At 45.7% G+C, this 27,784-nt stretch overlaps 1 protein-coding gene across 5 annotated transcripts; it reads right to left on the bottom strand.

Moving 5' to 3' along the window:
• On the bottom strand, positions 1-27,784 carry Eif4e2 (eukaryotic translation initiation factor 4E family member 2). Of its 5 annotated transcripts, XM_021197983.2 has the most exons (8): positions 27,676-27,763; positions 21,700-21,814; positions 20,373-20,507; positions 16,378-16,482; positions 14,433-14,585; positions 14,208-14,344; positions 7,993-8,071; positions 1-2,399 (listed from the first exon to the last, which is right to left on the bottom strand). In XM_021197983.2, the coding sequence occupies exons 1-7, from the start codon at positions 27,693-27,695 to the stop codon at positions 8,026-8,028; spliced, it is 711 nt and encodes a 236-aa protein (XP_021053642.1). In that variant the 5' UTR covers positions 27,696-27,763; the 3' UTR covers positions 1-2,399; positions 7,993-8,025. The 5 variants fall into 5 exon arrangements, with proteins under 5 accessions (XP_021053642.1, XP_021053643.1, XP_029394522.1 ...); XM_021197984.2 differs by lacking the exon at positions 7,993-8,071 and having other exon boundaries at positions 27,676-27,778; XM_029538662.1 differs by lacking the exons at positions 1-2,399; positions 7,993-8,071 and adding an exon at positions 7,287-7,880.

Below are 27,784 nucleotides of genomic sequence, written 5' to 3'. Positions count from 1 at the left end.
GATACTTTCCATTTATTACTGCAGTAGACAATCCTCTCAAAGTGCAACACGAAAACTCGCTGCCACAGGCCCTGCTCCTTCCCCTCCCACAAATCCCTGGAAATTCATTCTTGGGAGCACTGACAAGTTTTTCTCTGGATGAAAAAGTACCCCATTGCCAGTGTCACAGGGAAAATATACAAACATGAACAAAAGAACAAAGAGAAAGGCTCTTGAGAGGAGTGGGCCATGAAGGCATTAAGGAGGACAGCACGAACATCATTCCCCCTTCTAGCAGCAACTATCTTGCTGGTCACATTGGCTCTGGTGGGCCTCTCCAGTTTGGAGAACAGATACCACAACCGTAACTATGTGGTATCTCGGCCTACCAGAGGCCTGTGGAGTCAAAATAAATGGAGAGAATTCTCCAGCTAGCTTGAAAAAAAAGTGGGTGGTTTGGGTAAACTGAGCGTTCAATTTCCCCTTGAGCTGTTAGGCAGGGCACCTGGAAGAACACTGGGGTTAAGCTGCTGCCCGACAGTGAGAACCCCTCTAATGAGCACACTTTGGATGGGAGGGAAAAAACCCAACTGTCAAATACTATGACCAAGAGGACAGGGAAAGACAAATAGCTCTAGAAAACACAAGAGATTCAAATATCTGAACAAATGAGATTAAAAAGGCAAACAAACATCTAACCAGACCACTAGACCTGACACAGGCCCCACTCATACACATTGTACATGTACACACACACACACACACACACACACACACACACACACACACACACACACGAGATGCCCAAAGGAAGGCAAGTCCAAATGTCTGCTCTTTGGAATTTTCGAGGCGACATGAACATAGGCAAATGTGGAGGCCTCCTGCTTCGTCAAGCCTCCAGAGGCAGCCTTTGTCTCCTTGACAGTCAATGATGCTCTGGTGTTGCGGAGCCCTTCACAACCACCCCAGAATGCATTCATCAGATTCCTGGAGCTTCAATCACTGTTGGATTTTCTTCTCAGATAGCTTCACCCACATCAGAAACACCTTCCCTCTTGGCCCTGTGTTGTTCTTTCAGGGGAGGGCATTCCCAACCAGCAGTGACTGGAAAGCTGGAAGAGTGTCCATCAGGACACGAGGAGATGCTGTTACCTTCAGAGTTCCTGAGACCTGAGGCCGAGGAACCCCACCCAGGCTTCAGGGATATGCTTTAAAGAGAGGCCTTAATTTAAGGTACTGCCATCTTGGCTCACAAGAGCCCAGTACAGAGCACTTGAAGCTGCTGCAACTGCCCATTTCTTCCTTGGTCTTGGGTACTCCTGACCTTTCTGGCCTCAGGCTCCCAAAGTCAGTTTCTCTGATGAAGACATGCCTGGAGGAGCCTTCCGGGCATCGAGGGATCTGGACAATTTGTCTACATCCAGGTGTCAAGGACCAAAAGTTTTTTCCAACCACAGCTTACAGACACAGCCATCAAATGAAAGCACTCAGCAAGGCTGCCATTTCTTCATTGTTTCAGCACTGTGGGTTCTACACACTGTTTTCATGTGGCACTGACCAGCCACTGCTTCCTCCTCTATGACAGACATGCAAGCCCGACTGGGCATGCTCAGCACACAGGTCCTGCTCACATGGGAGGCTGGTTTCAGTCACTGCCCTCAGCCCAACCCCACACGTGGGACCTCACTGTAATCTGGCTTCTCACTGACCTGCATTCTTCTCCAGCTTGTCTTAGAGGCAGAAACCTCAGCATTTCTCAGCAAAACCTGTGCTGCCTGGGATCACAATTTAAGTGCTGCCGTGCCCAAGAAGAAGAGTCCCATTGGAGGTGTAAGGCGCAAAGGACACAGAATCCTAGGCTGTCATCATATCTTAACACATGTTCAAAGTGGTGGACTTAGGGGAGGGGAACACAAAATAACGGTAGAGCTGGAAGAGGCATTTGGTTCTCTTCAACTCTAAGCAGAGGCTGTTCCTGGATGTGCAAGCATTCATAATACTGATAACACTCAGCTCAGACCCAGCATAGGGCACATACATGTGGTCGGTCATCAAGTCCTTCGCTCAGCAGGAGAGTACAACAGGATGCCAAGAGGCATCTGGATAGTACACAGCAAGGAGACAGCTGCACTCCCACACAGAACCCCACTAAAAAGTGTTTGTCTGTTACACAGTCACATTTTCCCCATTCTTCCCACTTTATAAGGTCAGCAATGCTGGAAGGTGTTTAGCAGAGTCCGTCTTCCAGGAACGAGTGCAGAAGGGGAGCCCATGGTTTAGGTATACCCCTTCAGTGAACAGACAGAAGAACTGCCTGAGCCTCGCATCCAATTCAGACAAACACACAAAGAGAAAAGGATTACTGCCAGCTTGTGCACTTTCACAATGTGATTTTTGTATTTCGAAAGCTTGAATTGTCCCTGAAAGAGAAAATGGGAGAAAATAGAGTATTCAATATACGGGCCATCTAGATATAAGCACACACATATGGGGGAGGACTTGACCAGCTCTCCAGACCCAGCCCTTCCCTGCCAGTCTAAAGCCAAACGGCAGCCTGCCTTCCAAGTCCGTGCAAAAACTTCCAGCCTGTTGCTTAGCAAGGTAAAAGGTTAGTAACTCCCCCAGTGCAGGTGAACTATTAATGCATGCACAGTCTCACAGTGGGATACTGCAGCCTTAAAGAGAAAAAAGGAACTTATATGGAGACATCTCCAAGATTGATTAACAGTCTCTGGTACACAACTGCCACCCTCAATAAAGGTGAGAGAGAAGAAAGGCTACATATGCATGTGTTTGCTTGTATATATAAACTTTAAGAAATGCTGAAACACACGGTTACATAAGGGAGGACAACAGGGACCCAATGGCAAGTGGGCAGGTGAAACAGGGAGGAGGAATACATAATCAGACCGTTCAATAAACAAATCCAACCACACCCACAAGCCCCATTTAAAACACAACTGCATCTCCAGAGTGTACCTCGATAACCTGGATCAGAAAGTTCTTCCCTGAAAGAGGAACATGGGAACGTGGGGTACTCCCGACGTGTGTCTTATGTGTCTTCTACTGTGTGCAGGCAGCCCTGACAACCTTCCTCACATTAGAAATCTAGCCATGGCCCAGCAGGTCATACCATCTGAATCTCAAAAATCTCAAGGGTTTCCCAGCTGGGGACTTTAAGAATCAAGCAGTCTCTGCCCCAGCCCAGGGCTCTGCATTTAAATTCGCTGGGAACTCTGAAGCTTCTGAGGTCAATTCCCTGTTCATTGTAAAGGGTCATTGTAGTGCAGTGGTCTTAACTGCTCTTCCCTAACACTGCTACGTTTAACTAGGCAACTGGCCCACAGTAAATAAACACCGAAGAGGGAGTATCTTCAGGCAGCTATTTGGCCAGTCAGTCCCACCTGCTACTGGCTACTGGAAGCAAGCGACTGAGAGTTCCACAACCAGACATCAACTCTTATGTACAGCAAGAGACGGGTGAGCTGCTCTAGGGGAACTGGAGGAAACGGACATGATTGCCCGCGTCCACTGGCTCTTTTCCGACACATTTGACCCTTAACAACTTTATGACCTTTGTAACTGTTTTCATCTAAGGAACTGAACACAAGGCTAACAGGCAACCGTCTTTTTAAATGGTATACAAACCTTTCAAAGGACAGATTCCTCTGAGTGACAGAGGCCAACAAAAGATGCTAAGGAGTCTTAGTGGTACCACAGAGGAAAGCAAGAGGAGGTGGTGTCCAGGGGTTCTTTCTGAACACTTAGCTGGTGTGCTATGTCACTAAGTCTGCATTTCAGATGACACCTCTTCTATACACACATGCCACATACTGAAGTGACCACACAGGAAGTTTGCTCTGCTCCATTTCTCCCCTCTCAGAGCCGCATGTATGCCCAGATAAAGCTTGACTTTACCTTTCTTGTAAGAAGGATGAACAGAAAGGTGGGGCAGTGGGAAAGTGATGGAATTTGTCAGCTCAGGAAGAGAGGTGAAAAAGAGTCTATCCCCTGGATAAGGTGGGTAGCGGAGGAGGCGCTGTCCCCTGGATAAGGTGGGTAGCAGAGGAGGCGCTGGGTCCAGCACGGCTGAGGGGCTACAAAGAGGAGCTCAGGTAAATACTGATCTGTGCTAGGGTTGGGCCAGAAATGGCTACTCTGTGCAGGCCTGTTGCAGAATCTGCCCACTCTCCTTCAACAATCAGTATTGCTCTAGTCACTCCCCTCAGGAGCCTCTTCCTAGTAAGAACACCTAATCAGTCCCTCCTGTCACTTGGAAGTCCATTTGCAAGATGGAAAAGGAAGAAGAGTGGGAGAGCCAGAACCCAGGAGATGCTTCCCAGGCAGTTAACAAACAGGAAAACAAAGAGCAGCGAAGGTTGGTGGTCTGCTCTGTCAGGACCGTCTGAAGCAGGTGGATGGCACAAGGACCTATGGCTGTGGTCCAGTCTTTCTAGAAACAGTTAAAGTTTAGAACACTTAGTGCCAAATTTAGCCTGAGGCATGTTTTTCCCCAGACTAGCTAGGAACTACATTCAGTCAGGCCCCAGCTATACAGCAAGAAGTTAGGTGACAGGGAAAGAAAGATGGTGGGCAGGAAGTGTCAGAGGCCATCAGTGGCTTCTTCTGCACTTCTGTCCTTTTCTTTCTTTTGTTGTAGTGATTACAGGATCTGTCTATGTGGTCCTTGCTGAATTGGAACTTGCTTTGTAGACCTGGTCAACCTCAAACTTGGGATGTTCCTGCCTCAGTCCCTGAGTGCCAAGACTACAGGTGAGTACCATCACACACCCATCTCTGTGCTTCTGCTTAAACAAAACACCACGGAAAGAAAAAAAGCCAAACAAAACCCAACCAATCACCTGAACAGCAGACCAGCAGCAGTTAGCTGTGATGTATATAGGACATATATGCCGCGTATACAGGACACATGAGCACCCAGGCCCATAGCTCTAGGGGAAATCGGAAGAATCTTTCTGAACCGTAAGTTATGTTGTCTTAAGATCCCAGAAACACTAGAGATTCCCACCCAAACTGGTTCCTAAGTTCATATTCCCAGTTACCTCCGGGAAAACTGTTGTCCAAATACTCAGACAACTAACTTACTTTCTTTCTTTCTTTCTTTTTCTTTTTTTTTTTTTGTTTTTTGAGACAGGGTTTCTCTGTATAGTCCTGGCTGGAACTCACTCTGAAGACCAGGCTGGCCTCGAACTCAGAAATCTGCCTGCCTCTGCCTCCCAAGTGCTGGGATTAAAGGCATGCACCACCATGCCGGGCTCTCAAACAACTTTCTAATTTTCTTTGCTTCAAAACAGTCACTTTTAAATTCAAGTTCTAACTTTGGAAACAATGGTCCAAGGCAGGAATTAACTCCCTTGGGAAGAGGGGCAAAGTGGTTTCCTCACAAGGTTGTCTTTCTCTCTGGGAGTGTCTTGTGTGCACCCAATGCTCTGTGGTGACATGTGACCCTGGGTCCTCAGGTGAGTGCTGGGCCACCCAAATTTCTGCTCTGGAAAGTGGCATAGGAAAGGAGGTCAAAATGGCCTATTACCCTGAGTATGCCTGCCCTTACCCCTGGCTATGAGCAGTCTAATCTGGTGAGCAGTTTTGGCTGCTTCTTCTCTCCCTGAAGATTCAGCACAATTGTAAGCTAGGTTCAAAGGGAGTGAATTTCAATCTCATCTCTTACTAAACCACTGTGACCGCTGCACTTGCCAACAACCCTTGCTCTGTCCATGCCAGCCTAGTCATCAGGTAACCAGGATCCGCTCCTTCTGACTTAGCGGTACTTTATTACAAGCCTGGCTCCATAAAGAAAGTTAAATAAAATAATAGAATATGCAAACATATAAAACATGTAACTTGGGAAAAATATTTGAAGTTTAAGATGTATGCATATAAGGGGTTTTAAGTTTTTGTGTTGAGACAGGGTCTTACGCAGCACAAGTTAGTTTTGAGCTTGCTCTGTAAGGACAATGGCCCTGACCTCCTGACCCTTGGGATTCCATCTCCCACATGCTAGGACTATATGTATGAGCTACCATCTTCCTTTACTCTTTTACAGGGGTGGGGACAAGCGTCATACTATGTAGCCCACACTAGCTTTGAATTTCACTAATACTCCTGCCTCTGCCATATTGAGACTATAGGTGTATGCCACCCTGTTCCGCTAGAATTATTTAAATAGCAGTTTTTCTATCAAATTTCTCTAAAGAACATGATCAATTTGTAGAGGGGAATCCATTCGAAGCAAGAAAGGGACAAGAAGCTAAGGTGTCCGTGCAGGAGGTATCTACATCTTAGACCATGTCACCAAAAGCAAACCCCAAACAACAGAGGTCAAATATGAGGAGGGGCTTTCAAGCTGGGTGAGGTAAGACCCACCAATGCGGAGTGTATGTGTGTGTATGTGTGTGTGTCTTTTGGGTATAAATTACAATGTTCTTCGCAGACCCCTAAGCCCGTGCTTCAGGGACACCTCAAGCAGCAAGGGCATAAAGAAGCCCAGGAGGGGCCACAAAGAGAGAAAATATACTGTGGTAATTATTAAGCAATATGACCTTTCCAAACAAACCAATGGTATTTTGGAAGAATTTAGTGTCTGCTAAGGAGGAAGTCATTTTAAGTTTCTACTGTAAAGATTTTCTGCAGGGCTGGAGGCAGGGGAGGACACCTAAGATTTCAACATAACCCAGGCAGGCCCTGAACTCACCGTGTAGTTCAGGCTGGTCTCAGACTCTTAGCAATCCTCTTGCCTCAGCTTTCGAATTGCTGAGAGTATTGGTATAAAGCACTACACCTGGACAGAACTTAATTTACAACAAAATCAGACTATAAAGAAGGGATTCAGAGAGGGAGCTCAGTGTGCTAGCTCATCCCTACGATCCCACCCCTTGGGAGGTGGAGCAGGAAGATCAGAATTAGAGGTTCAGGGTTATCTCAATTACATGAGTTCAAGGCCAGTCTGTGCTACATGAATGCTGTCTCAATAAAACAAAAATGAGCTTAGTGGGCCAAGTCCTTGCTGTATAAGCATAAGGACTTTAGTCTGAATTCCCAGAACATGTAAAAAGCCCAGCGGGGTGGTACAAGTCTGTGATCGCCATAAGGGAGGCAGACACAGAACAAGCTCTGCAAGCTCTTGGACCAGCTAGCTTGACATATACAGTGGTGAATTACAAAGAGACTCAGAGGGTTGGAAACACCATCCACTTTCAGGAACCCTGCAGCTGGTCTCCCTAGATCACAGCGGACCAGAGAGCACCAAGACATGCATTCACCTGCTCCTGTTCCTCAGTGTCACCTCTTCTAGCTCATCTGAGGGCGGCAGGTCTCCTTGTCTGGAAAACCTTTACTTCCTTCCTAGAGTAAGGGGGGCTTCTCAAGCAGTGACTACAGAGACATATGGAGCTTGTGGTCTAGGAAGAGGCTCTCTCTGAGGAAAATATTGCTTCAATTTCAGCCAAACTTACCCAAATTTCTCTGCTAATGACAGACATGGGCCAGACACTCCCCTGATGAAGTACAAATACTCTGGCAGGCAGATGATGGAACTGGCCCAGCCTTCCCTGCTTTGGGGCCCATCTCTGTCATGCCCTGAAATTCACCTGTCTGTTGACTGTTTCCCCATAGCTGACAGCAAACAAGAGGTCTACGGAACTGTCCTCTGGCCACAAAACACTGGCAGATGGCTTAAAAAAGGGAAGTATCTGAACTGAACAAGAAGATATGATGCATATTTACTCTCATGAAATGTTAGCATCTCAAGACAGCTCAGATCTGTTGGTGCACAGTCAAACGGGAGCGTAGAAGCATGAGGTCTGGTGACCTTTCCAGGGTTAACCATGAGACACAGCATCCAGGGCGGCAGTTTGGAATTCACGGTTCCCTGAGGTGCAGTGCTGGCAGAGGCAAGACTGGAGGCAAATGGGAAGAGGGCATCCCCTTGGGGAGAGGGCTCCTATAGCTGAGAGGTATATCATGGGGTTACAGAGAAGGTAGACAAGGCCCTACCCTGAGTGTGAGAGACAGAGGGGGAGCGTCCGATCAGCGGCCGCTGCTGTTCACCAGGCCATGAAACTCCTCCCAGGCCCTGGTAAACCAGAGACAAAAACAACAGCACATTCAGATCAAACGCTTAGAACAGAGCAGACACCATCACCCCTCCTCCCACCTCGATGCCCTCCATGCTGACTGGAAACAGGAGCTGGGCCAAGAGTGAGGGTCCCAGCCGGCTTTCTTCTCAGATGGCAGGTACCTTCAGCTTGCTTTACCTAGGAAGTCTAGCCTTCACTACTCCCTTGAGTACTTCCCAGTGCTCCTTCAACAGCGACGAAGGGGAGGTCACTGAAGTCAGAGTCGAAGCTCTGCCATGTCCACAAATACTTCCATCTTGTTTCAGCAAAGGACAACAGTTCTTGCCTTTGTTGCACTGGGTTTGGGAACCAGGTAGCAGAAACCAATTCTTTGCCAGGCCTGATCATCAGGGTATAGCCAAGGATCCACCAGCATTATGTTGTCTAAAGATGCAACCCAGCAATATGTCATCTTCTCTGCTTTTACCTTTCCAAGATTCTAGCTTTTTAAAACTCAAGATGGTAAGTCAGATTCTACCTGCTTCTGAAAGCACCGGGTAAGTCTTATCTTTAGATTTAAGATGTGTGGGTCGTGGCAGCTAGCAGTTTCAGTTAACAGAGCTCATTACAGCTTCCATGCTGCTTACCATAAATGTGAGGAACACAACTCAGAACTGCAACTAGGAAGGAGCTGGGTGTGAGTGGTGGGAGCACGTACGCACACACACACAGCTCAGCCAGTGTTCCACAACAGGCCTCCGTGCTGCTGCATGGAGAAAATCAGATTCCTCCAGGGTTCTAGAAGCTCTCAGCACCTCAACTTCTCTCGCCCTTTTGCCCTACCCACTTTTCAGTTTGAAAGCAGTGACTCTCCTGGGCACTGTATATAAAACTTAATGGTGGCTTAGAACTTGCTCTGTAGACCAGACTGGCCTCAAACTCACAAACATCTGCTTGCCTCTGCCTCCTTTGTGCTGGGATTAAAGGCTTACACTACAGGCCAGACAATTAAGGTAGCAACAGCACTGAGTGACAACACACCCCGCCTCTCACTACACATTTAGTATTTTAGTACTAAAGTAGATTTCATTACCAGGTACTCTAGGCAGGCTTTCTTCTTCAAAGGTGGCACACACCTTTAATCCTAGTACTTGGGAAACACAGGAACATAGTGAATTCCAGGATGGCCAAGACTACATTGGGAGACCACATCTCAAAATCAAGTAAGATTACTAATAAAGGACTAGGCAATGTACGCTATATATTCTATTCTATAGAATAGCAGCATTTATGTTTTGTTTTGTTTTTTAATTTTCAGAAAAGCTACTATTTTATAACAAATGGTCACAGGAAAACCTAAGACTGTTCAAGAAGTATGCCAGAACTTGCCAATTCTCAAGCTCTTTCTGGAGACACAGTGATGAGCTGTTCTGTGGTTCCTAAGGGATGCTGGAGACGGCTTCCCTCTTTACTCTCAATGAAGACAAGTGAAAATCCAATACTTGGTCAACGGCCTGGGAACCTAACAGCAAGATTTAATTTCTACTTTTAAGTAATTAAGAGGTCAACAAGGTCACACAGCAGGGTTGAAGTCCATCTCATTTATCCCTTTGTTTCCAGAAGGGCCAGTCCCTACTAACTCTGCCTAACAAGGGTTCCCTGGGTGAAGGCTCGGAAGGCTGCAGAGGTTCCTCTAGTACACTGCACACTAAACTGACTCCCTATTTTCTAAGCTCAGACATGAGGATTCTGGGTTTGGAAATTTCCTTGCATGGATTCAGGGAAATAAAGCACTTGGCTGTGAGCTCTGGTGCACCCACTCCTGTCCTCAGAGGCCAGCCAGGTGTGAATTTCTAGTCACCGTCCCTCCACTTGGCAGCCCAAGCACATCAGGTAACTTTAAAACGCTCTTTGTTTAAAGAGGAAGTTATCCTAAATTTGCCTTATGATTTGAGTGTCTAGAAACACACCAAAGATTAAGACAGCGAATCCCACTGAGAATTCTGAGGAGATTCCAGTGACAGCAAGAAAGACTCTTTAAGGTCCACTGATCCTATCTCACCAGAAAGCAAATTCTCACAACAGGGAGATCTCATTTGTTTGAGATCCCTGCTTCCCAATCTCCACCCAAAGCCTACAGGCACCAGTGCCTTGCTCTCAGCCAGCCCTCACTAGAAAGGGGGTCAGCCTCCTGCTAGTCTGGGCATAGCGCACAATGCAAGGTCAGGCAGCTTTAAGTTTAAAGTGGCCCAGGATCACCAGGTTATGACTGCACTAAGGCAGTGAATGAGCTGGCCCTCATCTGTATATTAAAGTTCAATGTTGAAATACAATGATAGCTAGAAGGAAGTCTCCACAATTTGATCTCTCTCTCCTTCTCCCTTACGCTCTGCAGAGACCTCCCATCAGCTTCTCCAGCACTGTGCTCCATTATGGAAAGAGGGTCATTTGCCATTCCAGACCAGATGCACAAAGAATACAGTGAGACAACTCCGAAGAGCAATTTTCTCACAAGACAGTGATGTGTTAACTGCCTTTGTGGCACCAGTACCCTAGTGGTCCCAGGATTCTGTCTGTGGTAGTTTTTTTTTGTTTTTTTGTTTTCCTTTCCCAAGTAGAGGATGCAGTGCGCCATTTGATGTAAGGACCCAAACCTATGAAAACTCAAATCTGCTTCATTCAGGAGCCACAAGCTGGGCATGAGCTGGCATGGTGGCTCACACCTCTAAATCCCAGTAGTCTGAGGTGAAGTTGGGGGCTAGTGAGGACTACATGGCAAGTTCCAGAGCTGTGACCTGATACAAACAAGTGAATAAGCTTTATCTTTCTTAGGGACAGGTAGCAACACAAGGACCAAGCAAAACGGCCTCTTTGTGGGGCAACAGCTACTTCCTGGTTCATCCAGGTGTGCTGCAGGAAATGGCAACAGGCAGGGTGACCAGGGAAGGCTGGAAAGACAGACAGGTGAAGGACACTAGAAACTGGGCTGAAACACAGCAAGCTGGAGGAATGCTTGGTGAAGCTCAACCACTCCTCAAACCATGCCCTTGCTTATTAGCAGCCCTGACCTCCAGAGTACTTGGGAAACCATCATTACTGCTGGCTCTTCCTCCAGCCTCAGCAGATGCTGCTCACTGGCTCAAACAAAAACCACAAGGAACAGACCCAGGCAAGAGCAGCACTGACATCTCACACATAGCTGGGATCTGAAGGGGTCTTAGCTCAGTCTGCTGCTGATACTCTCTAGCTCTGGAAAGTGGCATCGAGCTTGTTGATGTGTATGTACCTCACAGTGAAAGATAAGGCAGGAGGCCCAAGAAAGCCTCACAGGCTTTCTGCATTTCAGCAAATCTCTTTTCTAGACATGTTAGAATGTGTTAAAGCAGCGATGATATAAGTACCCCCAGGATACCTAGCCTAAGGTGTCATTGTGTTTTGTGGACTCCTGGGCACACAACAGGGCTAAGTCAGCCAGCTGGAGTTAAGGAGTGTGCTGCTGTCAGATTGGACTAAGCACTCTGGAAAAGTCAACCTTGCAGTTACCTTCCATTCAGACAACCCAGAGTTCACAAAAATGCCTTTTAATTTTTAGTTTTGGGGACGGCTAACAAAGCTTGCTGAAACTCTCCATGCAGGTTAATGGTCTACAAGCCAAGCTGCCCGCACACATAAGCCAAAGCCATAGTACCCACAAGGCTAGCACATGTACATTCAGATTACCTCAAAGGCGACTGCACACCCCCACCCCAAGATGAAGGCACCTCTCACCCTAGAGCCTGGCACAGTAACCCTGGGCTAGAAAGAACGAAGGGCTCTCACCAAGCAAGACTACCAAAGAGGAAGACAATCTACTCTGCAAGGAAACGGAGGAGGTTGCCAAGCAGCTCTGGCACCAGAGAGAATACCCCATTAGCACAAAGCAAAAAAGTATGTATGTATGGCCAGACAGACAGAAGCAGGGCTTTAGTTCCAAGCAAGAGATTTCTATGAACTAAAGGCAAATGGAAGTTAGCAAAGAAAAGCCAAGGATACCCCTTTCCAACCTTAAGAGACTTTCAAGCTGGACCTGAACTCAGCCGCCACTCTGGGCCAGCCATCAGTCTAACTGGATGGAAACTAGTACACGTGAGCACCAGGCAGTTGGGTCTTTAGATGTCATCTCATTATTTAATGTCAGACCACAACAGTCCTGGAAAATAAAGTGCCATATGACTATACAATGGGCTTGTGGCTATGAAGTTGTGTTCCCTGAATGGCCCTGCATGGAGAAGTCTGTGTGCCATCCCTTGAAAATGATGACGGTCAATCCAGAGGCCACATCCTGATGCACCGTAAAGAGCAAGAGCATGAGACAAGCTGGTTTAGCACCATTTATTTGTGATCTCAGCTGTTGTAGTAGTTGCTGCTGTCAGCCTGTTCTCAAAGGATAACATGCTCTTCCGTTCCTCTTGTCCAGGACAGAAGGGTCTTCCAGGTGGCACGCCAACAGAACAAGAGACTCCGATGATGCCAGCTTCAATGATGGTGCCATCCAGAGAGGGAGAGGGTCATGGCACATTCAATCGCGGCTTCCAGAGGTTTTGAAAAAGGAGCCTTTGGGGGCCCAGCCTGCCTGGCATTCTAGTGGAAGTGCAAAAGGTAGCTCATTGGGAGAGGAAAGAGAGTGGGGAGCAAGGGAAAGTAGCATCTGGGTCTCGAGGAGGGTGCTACAGCTGCAGGGCAGGAGTCCCAGAGGCTCCTGGGTCCTAGAAGGATCTGTTTTTGGGACTTTACAAGTCAAGATGAACTGTCTCCAGGTATCAGAAAGGGAGAACAGTGGGGAGTGAATGGAAACTATCCTTTCCCTTTCCTAACCAGGTTAAATGGGAACCCAGCAAACAAGAATCCTAGGGAAAGATGTAGACCTTCTGAGCTTTGATTAAACCTAGCAGGAGGGCAGACACTATCTCTGTCCTGAAGCAGAGTGTAAGACAGACCTGCTCTAAGAAAAACAGTACTGACACATGACTACTGAGACAAGCAACCAGGGCCACAGATGGCAAATGAGTACTGGTGGCTCCAGGGAGTCAGAGCCATCTGACATAGGACCAATGCCCATGGCAGTACAAAACTGTCAAAAACTGTCACCTAGCTGGTATAAGTGAACTCCACCACGACATCGTATGTGAACACGTGGGAGAGAGTCTCACAGAGTCTGCCTGCTGATGACAACCACTGTCTGACTATCAGTCTTGAATAGGAATGGCATGATGATGACATTGTACTAATGATGACAACAATGATACTTGGTCCTGTAAGAGTGTTCTTGCTCTGAGGACCTTCAGTTATGAAGATTAAAACAACCTAACCACAACCTTACTATTTATTTCTGGACTCCCATCTTATAGCTGGAGACACTGCAGCAGAATCATAGAGACTTGCTAAAGGCACATACTGGCTCAGGACAATAAACATAAAGAGACCTGACTCCAGGTGGCTTTCCTTCCACCTTTGAGACAATCTGGAAGCCACTCCCACAACTTATTCATAATGACCTGAGCTCATCTGTCACTGTCCCTAAAGGAGAAGCCCTCACCAGTGATCCCCGATAAGGAAAGCACTCACTGTCTTCAGTGGGATACAAAGCTGCTTCTTCCTATGTCTCTACCTTCCCTTCTCCTCTCTCACAATCTACAGTACTTCACCTAGACTCCAGATCTATACATACAAAGTAAAGTCACCATTCGTGATAAGAAGTCACTCTCCCAAGACAAAGAGAACAGACTAAAGCTAACAGGTTAAACAGACATGCAAAGGTGGGGTCAGGGTGGGCAGGGAAGAGGATTTTATTGTTCAATAATTGTCTTTTAAAACAGCCACGAGAAACTTCTGAAAGAGCTTTGTCTTTCATTTTAAAATAGTGGTTAGCATAAGAAAGACAAGACAGCCTATAGAAATGAAGCCAGCCCAGGCAGGAAAGCTGGGTTTCTACAGAAGGGCCCTTTGCTCCATAGCACCTTGGTAGGTCCTTGGAGCATCACTAACAGGAACTTCAAGTGGTCAAAGCCCTGTCACAAGTCAGTGTCATATATGACAATATTCATCTGGGCCCAATTATGGAGCTACTCCTGCTAAGCTCAGGGACCTGTCCCCCCCAAGCCCCCCAACACGTACTTGATGCTGTCGGTGTGAGTTTTGTATTCCATAATGGTGTTGGGAGGTAGGTTAAGCACGCGCCGAAGAGTATCCCGGATTCGGGCTGTAGTTGCTTGGTCACTGGCAGTCTTATTCCATATAGAAATAATGTCCTCCTAAGGGAGAACAGAGAAAATTATCAAACCAACCAGAAGTAGCAATGAGAACAGAGGCAACACAAGAAAGAACACTAGGCTGACTTACCTGAAAGCGGACAGAGACCACAGCCCCGCAGATCTCTTCCCCAACCATGAATTGCTCCCCGAGCATAGCCAAGATGAGATTCTCCCAGCAGCGGGAAGCTAAGCCCTTCCGGAGTCGAATGATCCACTTGCCCCCATTTTTATTTGCATCATCCTATAAAGACAGAAAGCATCAAGGTTAAACTACTGGTCCACAAGGTCATCTTTGAACACCAAAGAAGACTTCAGACCAGTAAAGTCTGGCCACTTTCCGATTTGACATTATGTCAATGTTAAGGAGAGAAGAAATAGGGAACAAAAACAGCAAAAAAAAAAAAAAAAAAAAAAAAGGCAGGCATCCTTGATTTAAATAATTTTTTAAAAGGACTAAATAGATCTTTTAAAAGAATCCACTTTTTTTTTTATTTTTTATTATTACAGATGGTTGTGAGCCACCATGTGGTTGCTGGGATTTGAACTCAAGACCTTCAGAAGAGCAGTCGGGTGCTCTTACCCACTGAGCCATCTCACCAGCCCCAAGAATCCACTTTTATCTGAACTATTTCAGGAATCACAGTGAAATAGTATATTTCAAGCACAGACCATAATCACTTTTTGCTAAAATCTGACTGTCACTAAGTACCAAGTACACAGACAGAAGGTCAGATTGTAACACAGGCACAATGGAGTAGAGATACACAACAAATTCATTACAGCCACACAGCCTAATGAGTACTGCTGTAACCGTGCACACAGGATGATGATGAGAGCATAGGGTAGAAACCTCTGAGGGAACACTTAAGCTGGGCCTGAGGGAAACATGTAATACGTAACGCAGGAGAAGGATGCTAAGGGCATGGGAAGAACAGGTCTCACTGAGCCAGGAGGAAGGGAAGATCTTTCACATTTTCTAGAACATTTATTTTTTCTTTTCCTTAGAAAAATGCTCTGGCCCTGGAGTAGAAGTGTTGTTCCATAATGCAGTCAAAGAGCTCTTCGAAGAGATCAGAGCTTGCTTTCAGTCTCCTGTTCTTCTAAAGTTTTTTCCCTTGCCACTTTAATCCTCTAACTACTAAGTAAAAGCATTGCACGCACATATGCACACAGACTAGTTCTAAGGGAACAAGGGCATTAAAAAAAACTTTTACTGCAATAATAGCACCATTTGAATGATAGCACCTAAGATGGATTGAATAAGAATGGCCCCTATAGGGCTGGTGAGATGGCTTAGTGGGTAAGAGCACCTGACTGCTCTTCTGAAGGTCCGGAGTTCAAATCCCAGCAACCACATGGTGGCTCATAACCATCTGTAAGGAGATCTGACTCCCTCTTCTGGAGTGTCTGAAGACAGCTACAGTGTAATTACATGTAATAAATAAATCTTTAAAAAAAGAAAAAAGAAAAAAAGATTGGCCCCTATAGGCTCATAAATTTGAATATATAGTCACCAGGCAGTAGCTCTATTTTAAAGAATTAGCGGGATTAAGAGGTGTGCTCTTGCTAGGGCAAGTGTGTCACTGGAGGTGGATTCTGAGGTTTAAAAGCCCAGGGTGTCATCCTTTGCCTATGAATCCGGACACTCATCTGCTGTCCCAGCACCATATCTCTGCCTGCATGCCATTATGCTACCCACCATGATGATAATGGACTAAACCTCTGAAACTATAAGCGAGCCCCAATTAAATGCTTTCTCTCATAACAGTTGCCTTGGTCATGGTGTCTCTTACAGCAATACAACAGTAACTAAGAGAGGACCATCTTCAAACCCATAAGCTATGAACATATACAATTGCATCTATGCCTTTTCCTAGAGATGCAGGCTTCCAAGATTTACCAAATAGTGTTACAGCTTTGAGAGAAAACTTCAAAAGTCTTTTAACCCTGGCAGAATTTAAAACTAAAAGCAAATAGATAAATAAAGAAAAATGAGTCTGCTCCCCAAAGCAGCTAGAGACACCAGTCCTTACCTCCCACATAGGTTTAATCCCTTCTTTGAAGAGATGAAAGTCACTGTGGCCTGTCAGGTCCCCAGGACGTACCATGTGGCTGTAAAACTTCCAGAACTGCTCCACCTGTAGAAAGAAGAGCCAAGAGTACAAGAACTTTATCTCTTCTTTGAATGCACACAAAGATGTATTACTGAGAACAGAAACATGGGAAGCATACTGCCTCAGGTACCTTCTGTGGGGGATACATTTTCATTTGGAGCAGGGTAGAAAGAAGACTATCATATAGGGTTTTTATTTGGTTTAAGACAAGGTAAGGTCTCTTGTAGCCCAGGCTGGTCTTGAACTGACCTACCTCCTGCCTCTACCTCCTAAGTGCTAGGGTTATAAGCATGTACTACCATGTCTGGCTAGTAGTTTAATCAAAGAAAAACAAAACAAGACAAAATAAAACACAATGCACAACACTTTCAATACAAAAATAAACTGGGCTGGAGAGCTGACTCAGGGCCAAGTTCTCTGGTTTACCTTCCAGAGGACCCACATTCATTTCCTAGCACTCACATGGCAGCTCACTATCATCTGTGAGTCACAGTTCTAGGGGATCCAATACCTTCTTCAGACTATGTACACATGTGATACAGATATACATTCAGCCAAATACTAATACAGATAAAATATTTTTTTTTTGAAGGACAAAGATGACTATGTTTATTACACTTTAGGTCTTCTATTTTATTTGACATCACATCATTTATCTTTCCCTCCATTGTGTGATTTATAAAATGAGAAACACAAGTTCAGATATATTACATATTAAGTGGGCAAGGACAGATGTGGTATTAAAAGCCTTCCTTGTCTGATTCTAGGGCTTGTGTATGGCTTAGAGCTCTACTCTGATGTTGACATCACAAGTAGTTTTGCAAGTGTAAGGTGGAGAACTTTGGTTATTAGAATTTCAGGGAACATACTTATCAATATAGGTAAATAAAGGAGTTGGACATTAGCAGGTTCTGGGAAAGAACAGATAAAATATTTAAAATCTAAAAAGACAGCTTATGAAAACTGCCGGCCTCTGTCAGCAGCTCTGAGGCGGCAAAGGAGGCCACGCTGACAAGCACCACCTCCCATGTAGTAACAGCACCAGCTTCGCACACCTGAAAACCTTTCCTACTCACGGGTGTCAGGAGACACAAGGCCTCACCTGCATATACTTGTAGACCCAAATCTAATTTTCTTATTTTGTTTAGATAGGGCCTCACACTCCAGCCCAGGCTGAACTAGGGCTGGAGTATACACCCCTCCTCTCAGCTGGAAAGATTATGTTTCTTCTTTATTTACCTTGAACATAAGAAAACTAGATTTATAGTTTTCTTTCAAATGTGTTTATATACTTATAATCTCAGTATTCAGGAGCTAGGGGACATGGATCACCCAGATGAAGTTACATAGTGAGACCTTGCATCAAAAACAAACAAAAACAACAACCACCAAACAAAAAGCCCAGAGGTTGGAAATCAAGATGGCTTACAGGTTGAAAGGACTTGCTGCTCTTCCCAGAGGACCTGAGTTCGGTTCCCAGCACTCACACTGGGTGGCTCACAACTGCCTGTAACTACAACATCTGGGGATCTAATATCCTCTTTTGGCTTCTGGATGGCGGCGGAGGTGGTGGGAGGGCACACGTGCACACAAATAAATAAAAAGAAACAACCATTAAACTTTGAAAGATGTCTTATTTTAAAGATTTATCTTATTTATGTTTTTGTTTTTGTTTTTTCGAGACAGGGTTTCTCTGTATAACCCTAGCTGTCCTGGAACTCACTTTGTAGACCAGGCTGGCCTCGAACTCAGAAATCTGCCTGCCTCTGCCTCCCGAGTGCTGGGATTAAAGGCGTGCGCCACCACGCCCGGCGATTTATCTTATTTTTAATTATGTGTATCTATCTGTGTCTATGTGCACATGCCCACAGGCCAGAAGATATCAGATTCCTGGGAGCTGGCATTGCAGGAAGTCATGTGCTACCTGGGAATTGAACTTCGGTCCTCTGCAAGAGCAGCATTCCAGTGCCAGGAATGTGGATTATGGCTCCAGGAAGCTGAGGCCAAAGAATCACAAGTTCCAAGCCAGGCAGGCTAAGATCTAGCAAGCCCCTGACACAAAACAAACACCATCACAACCTGGGCTGGTCCTTGGCTCTGTGTTGAGTGGATCCTTTCTTGAATGCAAGATGAGAAAATGAGCTGCCAATGGCTTTAGAGGTCCTCTCCCGGCCTCTACTCCATGTCAGGAAACAGTACTTGTGGCTTACAGTGCAACTTTTGAAAAGACATCTGGGTGGGCTGAGGAGATGACTCAATGGTCAGGAGCATCTGCTATGCTTCCAGACGACTGGAGTTTGATTCCTAGCACCCACAGCAGAAGGCTCATGACCAACTTTAACTTCAGCTCTAGGGAACCCAATATCCACTTCTGGTCTCTGAGAAACCCACAAGCATGTATGCATATATACCCAAACACATAAACAAAAGTGAAAAATAAACCTTTAGGCCAGATATAGTGGCAGAAGCAGGAAGACCTTGGTGAGTTCAAGGCCAGCCTAGTCTACATAGTGACTTCTAGGCCAGCATAATGAGACTGTTTCTAAAAAGGGAAGGAAGAGGAGGGGGTGGGGGGGGGAAGAAGAAAAGAAACTTTAAAAAAACAAAACAACACTGGAAGTACTACTTTGGATTTGAAAAGAGTTTCATGTTATCATTATTCTCTAGAAGGGATTTAGTATCACAGGCCCTTCCTTCCTTCTTTCTATTTTTCCTTTAAGGTTTTTCAACAAGACAGGGTTTCTTGACTAGTTCTAGTTGTATACTTGTAAGCCTTGAACTCAGAGATCCAACTGCTTCCACCACAGGCCATTTCCTAATGCCATGAATTATGACAGCCGACTTCAGGCTCTATTTTGAATACTGAGGGTGCTGATGGCAAACCTCTTAATGTTATAAGGGGAAAAAAATTTAACTTAACAGAACCCTGAAACGCCTTTCCCAGCTCCTTCTCTGATCCTAATGTTTAACCAGTTGTTCCTAACATAAAGACTGCAATGCAGGGCTGGTGAGATGGCTCAGCAAGTAAGAGCACCCGACTGTTCTTCCAAAGGTCCTGAGTTCAAATCCCAGCAACCACATGGTGGTTCACAACCATCCATAACAAGATCTGGCACCCTCTTCTGGAGTGTCTGAAGACAGCTATAGTGTACTTACATATAATAAATAAATAAATCTTAAAAAAAAAAAAAGACTGCAATGCAACTGTACTTGGAAATTAGTCTAACATTCTCACATAGCAGACAATTAAAACTGTGATGACTTGTGTGTTAGCTCACATCTGTACATCTGTAATCCCAGCACTTAAGAGAGAACTGTGGCAAGATCCAGACCAGCCTCGTATTACACAGCAAAAACTGTGAGAAAACCAATTCTGCACAGAGACTAAACATGTCCATCGCATATCGGGGTGCAGGAAAGCCTTTGGTCAACAAGACAATACTGGTGTTAACTGCAGTCAGGGTCTCCACATTTACAAATGTAGTAAAGAGAGAGGAGGGAGGGTAAGGGTGGGCTGGGGTGAGGAACCTGAACAACTCTGTATTGATGGCAGCCACAAAAATAATTTTATCAGAATCCAATTTCATGAGGATAGATAATATAAACTGTCTCTCTTATGATACCCTGTATATATTCAATAAATATCTGCTACAATAAAAATAAACCAAACCCCTTTTAATTTTTGTATATGCCTTTCTGATCAGAGCTACCATTCCCACACATAAATTACCTGCATGTACCTATGGATGTCTAACAATTGACCTAAGGATTGAACAAACATGACCTTGGGGACACAGCTCAGCCAAGTATGGAAACTAGAGTATTTAAGAGGTTACTAGGAAAGGAGATACACAGCGACAGAAATGCGGGTAGGAGCACCATAGCAAGGTTCAGCAAACAACTTAAGTACTCACAGAGGCAAAGGTGCCAATCTGCTTGATGTTCTGCTCATAGCTCTGCGAACTGGTGGGACGGCCAGGGGTTCTCCTAGAGTACCAAAAGGTGTAGTTGTACTGCAGGGGATGTTCTGCTGGTCCAGGGACAACAGCCTGGGAAGTACAGAAGGTACATTAGCTCACAGCAAACTTTTAGTTCATTGGTCACAATGCTGAAAGGCCATTTTATTGTATTATTTATATTATATTCACATTTATATACTTTATTTGTGTATGTATACATGCACACATGCATGCGTGTACGTGGGTGCTTGCAGAGGCCAGGGGAGGGTTTGTGAGCTATCTAGCATGGGTCCTGAGATCAAACTCTGGTCCTCTGGAAGAGTAGCAAGAGCTCTTAACTAGTAAGTCACCGCTTCAGCGCCTTGTTTTTTTAAATTATGCTTATTAATATCATGCATGTGTATGACAGACAGAATGTGAGAGCATTATGCTATGCTATGGTGTGTGTGTGTGTGTGTGTGTGTGTGGCTCAAAGGAGAACATTCAGAGAGTTGGCTCTTCCCTTCTCACTGTGGGATCTGAGGATTGAACTTCATCATCGGGCCTGTGCCTGATGAGCCATTTCTCTGATTCCTAATAAACATCTTACAATGCTACTCCTACCAGATGTGGTGGCACAACCTTTAATTCTAGCACTGGGAAGCTAAGGCAGGCAACTGTCAGTCTGAGATCATCTTCATTATCAGATCGAGTTCCCGGCTAGTCAGGGCTACACAACCAGACAGTGGTTTTTTTGTTTTTAAAGTATATTTATCACCTCCACAACTGAAAATAATACCATAATTTCAATTATTTGCAATGTTCTGAAGTCTGCTCACACAGTATACTCTTTGCTGGTTAACTGATTCTAAGTTGCCGTAACACAACTTTCTGCCTTTCTCATAACATGATGGACCCGCTCCAGCACCACCTCCCCAACATCCACTACTAAAGACTGGCATACTAAGGATTTCACTGTGACATTTCCACACATCTCTCCCAGGCTTTGTTTGATCACACCTAGTGACCCATGTCCTCCCTCTCCATACCTTTCCTCTTTCTTCAGTGCTATGGATTGAACTCAAGACCTTATACTATACCGATCACAGAGTGGCATCCTAGTCCCCGATCTTCTTGCGTCTCTCCATGTGTAGAGTGTGCACAAGAGCACAGTGGTGAGAAGTCTCTCCAGCCCCCCAACCTTGTTTTAAGAACAATCAGATTCCAAAAGAGGGAGTCTGCTACAGAGAGACTCCATGAGATAACCAAGGCTCACTACCCTGTATCATCACCCCAAACATACCTTCCTCTTGCCACTGCTCTGGCTCTTGTCTCGGTCTGTTTTTTCCTTCTCACCATCTTTCTGTGTGCTGTTTTCTTCATTCTGATCATGGTCTCCACTGTCATCATCTTTTAAGCTACATAAGAAAGCAAAATAATGTCATTCCATGACTAAACTATTTGAGTTACCTAACAAAACCACAAGGTCATAGAACCACCATCTAAGTAGCCCAAGTCACTTGAATCCCAGGCCTGTGAGATATATCTGAGAGAAAGGCAAAAGGAAAAGCAAACCAGGAATATTAAATAAAAACTATTAAATTAGCTACCCCATGAACTCCAGCGAACAGCTTTCTGTTTCCCCACAGCATAACAAACAGTTAAAGAGCTGTTTTTTGTTGTCAAAAACAAACTGGTAATGAGAATTTCTGGACAAATAATTCCACTGACATCTGAAAGTTAAACTTGCCCATCTGTATATACTGCTCCTTCCCACCTCTCTCCTACCTATCTCTCCACACTAGGCCATTATCCTTCTCCAGTCATATAGTTCATCATCAGTCTATAAGTGGGTCTGATGTCAGTCTTTCCTCTCCACCTGTCATCTACACTTTGTAGATGTGAATCTGTTATTGAACCTGCGTCCTTAAGATGCTCCACAGCCAACTTCCTAATTACCTATCCTCTAGAGTAGCACACAACACAAAGTGCTTTTCACAAGACTTTAGAAATTGAGTCTTGTCCAGAGCCATACTCCTCTCCTCTCCAACAACTCTTCCCACTGACAAACACCTCGCTTCTAGCTCAAGGTGCAAACCCTCCCAGCCTGTTTCTTCTTCAAGACATAAGGTTTCTTTAGAGCAGTGTCATACCTCACCTCAGTATCACTGGCACCCAAAACAAGATGACACAGAATAAAGGTTAAATGAAAACAAAAGGAGGCGTGGATGTGTTGTCTCATAAGTAGAGTCAAACATGAAACCACCTATGACCCACCAGATGCAGACAAAAACAAGCAGGTTAGTGCACAAAGATAAAAGTGCATTTGCTCAATCTGCTCAGGTTGCTCAGTGGGTAAGGGCTCTTGTGGCCAAGCTTGCAGACTGAGTTCAATCATGGGAACCTACACACTGGAATGAGAACCTACTCCTGCTTAGTTGTCCTCTGACCTCTATACTCTATACACATACTTTAAAAAATGACAGAATGGCATTCACTCTAGAATTAGCCCATTCACCCACAGGTTTTTTCCATCTTTTTGGTTCTATGACAGACAGTATGTACAGAAAAATGGAATCAGGCATTTTCAAGACAGGTCCCAGCAACACCTCAGTTGTAACACAGACATCATCCTACACAGACACAGAAATTTGGTGTAGAACAGTTGTATTTTAGAAAGTGGTGGTGGTGGTGTTTGTTGCTTGTTTTCTCTCTGCTAATCTTTAATACCTAATGTATAAAATACACCTATAAATAATAGGATGAATAAGTTAGTCATGTGTTGGTTACCTGCTCTGCCTAACAGGCAGCCATACTGCAGGAGATCTCATGCGGCCATTCCCTGTGATACAGATCTCCCCATCCCCACCCTGGTCAAGACCCAACTAGTTAAGACATAGGAGCAAAGGGTAGTCCGGTCTGCCTAGTAACCTAGGCCTCAGAACCTTTTATCAAAATACAGAATTCTCTCTCTACATTGATTTCATCCAAGAGAGCAAAGACCAAGGATTCAGAAGCTAGGCCAGCTGTAGGGTCCATGAAAGAATCAAGACTCGAGCAAAAGGGTCAGGCAATCCAGAAAGAGAAATGTGTTAGAACTGATGAACAAGCAGAGTGGGACACTGCCATCTGTCTGCTGCTCAGAGGTATCACCAGTGCTTAGTAAACTTTCTTTCCCTTGGTTAAACTTGTTTTGCTTGGTTTCCTTTTCAAATTGAGCCTGCCTTGGACACAAGACCCATGGATTAAAAATTACCAACATTTACCAAGCAGCTCACCGGGTACCAGAGTACCTGTCCTCAAAGAACTGAGGAGAGATAAGGTATACAAAGCCTCAACTGGATGCAAAGGGCCATTCTGTTTGCAAGTCTACAAACACTTCCTGCCTTTTCCCAAAGAACCCCTTCCACCCCGCTGTGTCCGTTCATCTGATCAAGAATATCTCAGGGATTTTTCTACGGCTTCAGCCCCAAACAACCCTTCTGTAGAGTACATCCTCTAGGGACACAAGCCCTTTTGTTTTCTCTTCAGCTCCTAATTCCTACTACAGCCTCTGAGGCCACTTTACTAGAGTTTGGTTGAAGAAGACAGTCACCTAGGACTTATCATTTTTGTCAGCCCAAGAAAAGTGTTATATTCCTTTCTTTTCTAGTGGTTTTCTTTTGGTCACTACTAGGACAAAACAAAAACAGTTAAGGCAGAGAAGAAACAATGCTATTATCATTCTGAAGCCATGTCAGACTCCTTTCTAAGCCAGCAAATAGGAATCTCAATGGACTTCATTTTGTCTTTTTATGCCCTGGCCTTTATTTTAGTTTTGGCTGTGCTGGTTATAAAATCCAGCACCTCCTTCACAGAAGGCAAGGACCCTACCTCTCTCCCTCTCTCATGTCTTATGAAAAGAGGTTTCTCTATGTAGCCATGGCTGTCCTGGAACTCTCTATGTATACCAGGCAGGCCCTAAACACAGATCCACCCACCTGGGATTGTAAGAGTGAGTGCTCCATACCTAGGCCACTTTAACCTGCTCTGCACATGCACCTAAGGCAAAGGCAGACCTGCTTTTCAGAAGCTGCTTTTCCCAGCCTAAAGGTACAGTCCACACTGGAGCAGCAGCACTCTGCAGGCTAACCTGTCCAGTTCACGGTCAGACTAAGTGACACTTGGGTTAGCTTTCCAAGCTCCTGCCCAGGTTAATTCATTCCCAACACCATCCGAACTAGGCAAATTCTGTGCAGGGAGGAACTTTAATTTTCCACTGTTATCTCTAGCAACAGGCATGAACATAAAACAAACATGTTTAATGGATGGATCTCCAAATATCAAATTAGGTAGTTTAGAAACACTTAAAAATAGGCCAAAAGCTAGTGACAGAAAGAGAACCCTATAAAATAGGGACCGAATCAAGCCTGGCCTTCCAAAACCCAGGACCTGAAAGCCAAGTTTATCACAGCTGCAGCTGTACTTCTTGAGAGGCATCTTAGAGTTTCACATGTTAATAACATGAAAGGCAATGAGACCTGACGACGGTGAGTCTAATGACCGCCCTTTAAAGCTATTAGCAGCTTTGGTCACACTTAAGAGGCAGAGCCCACACATTAAAGGAGGTTAGAGGGCCTCTTTAATCTGTGGCCATCAAATCGTAGTACTGCACTCACTGGAGACTACACTTTGAGAATGATTCTGGGAAATTCTGGGGAGATGTTATAAAGCGTGCAGACTCCAAATATGGAGCAACATTCTACAAACTGCAGGGTTTTCACAAGAAAATCTGAAATGACAAAACCAAAACCAGGGACAAGGGTACCATTTTAATTGCTAATTTCAAATAAAAGCAAGCTTTTATTTTTGTCCTTTATTGCAAAGTTAGAAGACAGGCCAGGCTGGAGAGATGGCTCAACCTTTAAGAGTACTGACTGCTCTTCCAAGTCCTGAGTTCAGCAACCACATGGTAGCTCACAACCATCTGTAATGAGAACTGATGGCCTCTTCTGGTGTGTCTGAGGACAGTGACAGTGTCTCATATGCAAAATAAATAATTAAAAAAAAAAAAGAAGGCAGGCATTAAAAGACCCTACTCCTTACAACAGCTCAGTTATAAATAATTAAAACCACCCAGCAAAATGTTGGCAAAGACACTTGAACAAAGTAGAAGAGTGAGCCTGAGCTGGCCCTTTAGGCTATCTTGCACTAGTTACTTAACCTTGAAAAGCCTCCTTTTCCTTAACTATCAGAAACCATGCCAAGGTCTCGTTTACAGAGTTAATAGGAAGAAGCTAGTGGGAACTAGAGAGGACTGTAATACACGCAGTAGGGAAGCCGACGCGGGGCAGCCAGAAGCAGCCAGCTGAGAGGGCTCACTGCGAGTTCAGTGGGGACAGGGAAGGAGGAGAATACAGGAGGCGTGGGGATGAAGGTGTCCTAATAGAACCTGCTACTTTCTATGCTAACCTAAAAAGTTAGGGAAAAAAATCCACAGGGATGCCTCTGGGTGGCTGCAGTGGTTAGGCTAAGAATGACTACCATAGGCTTATATATTTGAATGCTTAGTCAGCAGGGAGCAGAACTGCTGGAAAGGATTACCAAGATTAGGAGGTGTGTGGCCTTGCTAAAAAAAAAAAGAAAAGAAAAAACTTGTCATAAGAATTGCCTGGCCAGGTAGTGGTGGCACACACCTTTAATCCCAGCATGTTGGGAGGCAGAGGCAGGCGGATTTCTGAGTTCGAGGCCATCCTGGGTACAGAGTTCCAGGACAGCCAGGGCTACACAGAGAAACCCTGTCTCAGAAAACCAAAAAAAAAAAAAAAAAAAAAAAAAAAAAAAAAAAAAAGAGTTGCCTTGTCATGGCATCTCTTCACAGCAACAGTGACGAAGACAGTGGCCAACATAACCACCCCTATTCAAGACAGGCAACCTAAAAACTATCTTCTTAGGATGCAGTTTGATTTGTTCCAATAGGAAAGGAAGGGTGGAAGGGCTGCAGGTATGGAGCTAGGTATTGCAGGGCTTATGACAGGAGACCAATGGATTACTATCCTGCCGGGCTCAGCTAAGCAGAAAGGTGGAGAAGACATCAGGGCTTCTCTCAAAAAGCAGAGCTCACTCAGCCACCATGCAAACCTAAGGAAGAGCTGGCTGGATGGCTGGAATCCCCATCACAGTACTTCTTGAGTCTGCACCTCTGAACTCACTGTATTGAAAACCTGCAGCTTCACCACCTATCAGTGGGTCCACTTTCCCTTCACAGCTCACGCTCAGCATTTTACACAGGACCTCTGAGTATTTCAGAGGTGATCTGGTCCTTCCGATCCTAACCACTGCAGAGGTGAGAGCAATGGCTCACACTGGGGGGCTTTTGTACTGTCAAGCAGCTGGTGGGCTTAAAACTAAAACTGTAGGCCTTTGAATGATAAGCCAGATTAGATCACTACATACCACAGAGAGCACACAATCTACCCAAGGATACAAATCTTGTGAAACACTAACTTAAATGGGGCTAGACGAAAACGAAAATGACTTCTAAATGCTAAAAGATTTCATCGTTAAGAGGGGAATGTTCTCTCCCCCCGCACACACTCCCCACCCCAACACATATTTCTTCTCTGTACTTCCCAACTGTTCGCTGCTGGAATTTGGAGATGAAGGCAGGGGTGGGCAGCCACTAAGAGTTGAAAGACAGGAACGGGGTGGGTGGTGGAGGGTGGGGATGGAGGGGGAGAGGAAGCAGGAAGAATCTCAGATGAAAAGCATTCCGTACTCGAGAGGCCACAGTACTCAGCGCGGCTGCCCCATTACCTCATCGCAGCTGCCCAACTCTACGACACGGGCTCTGTTACCGTCCCCGCTTGCAGAAGACAAAATCGAGGCTCGGAAGGGAGAGGTGACCTTCCCGGGACGCCGAGCGAGCGAGTGCGGGAGGGAAGCCGCGTTCAGAGAGAAGGCAGCAAGGCTGCGGAAACACCCGAAGCGCTGAGGTCCCGCCCCTCCACGCCGCCGGCAGCCCGCACCCACCAGGGCGGGGCGTCCGAAAAAAAATCTCCTTCCGGGCGGCGCGGCCTCCCCTCCCCCGGCCCGCGCCGCGCCGGGGTCCAGCGGCTCAGGGGTCCCGGCGACCTCGGCCGCGCTCTCCCGGTCCCGTCGGGTCCGCGGGCGCAGGAAGGCTCGGGCCGCGGCGGCCCGGGAGCGAGCGGCTCGGCTGAGGGCGCGCCCGGCCCCGGCGGGAGCGGTCCCGGGGGACGGTTGGGGGAAGGGGCCCCGGGGTCGGCCACGCGCCACTCACGCGTCGAACTTGTTGTTCATCCTCTCGCCGCCGCTGTCGCCACTGCCTCACGGAGTGACTTCCGCTCTACCGGGTCCCATCGCTAAGGGCCCGGCTACTTCCGGTTGGC

This window comes from Mus pahari, chromosome 5 (assembly GCF_900095145.1).
Source record: "Mus pahari chromosome 5, PAHARI_EIJ_v1.1, whole genome shotgun sequence".
Lineage (NCBI taxonomy): Eukaryota > Metazoa > Chordata > Mammalia > Rodentia > Muridae > Mus > Mus pahari.
This window is presented reverse-complemented; position numbering and strand designations above follow the sequence as displayed.

Bases quoted from the DNA above. Each gene is read 5' to 3' on its own strand.
- Eif4e2 (XM_029538662.1), bottom strand. From the start codon at position 27,695: ATGAACAACAAGTTCGACGC. The intron at 20,508-21,699 runs GTATGTTTGGGG...TGTACTTCCCAG, and splicing joins AGAGCAGTGGCAAGAGGAAG to GCTGTTGTCCCTGGACCAGC. The intron at 14,345-14,432 runs GTAAGTCAGCCT...GTTCTCCCTTAG, and splicing joins TGGTCTCTGTCCGCTTTCAG to GAGGACATTATTTCTATATG.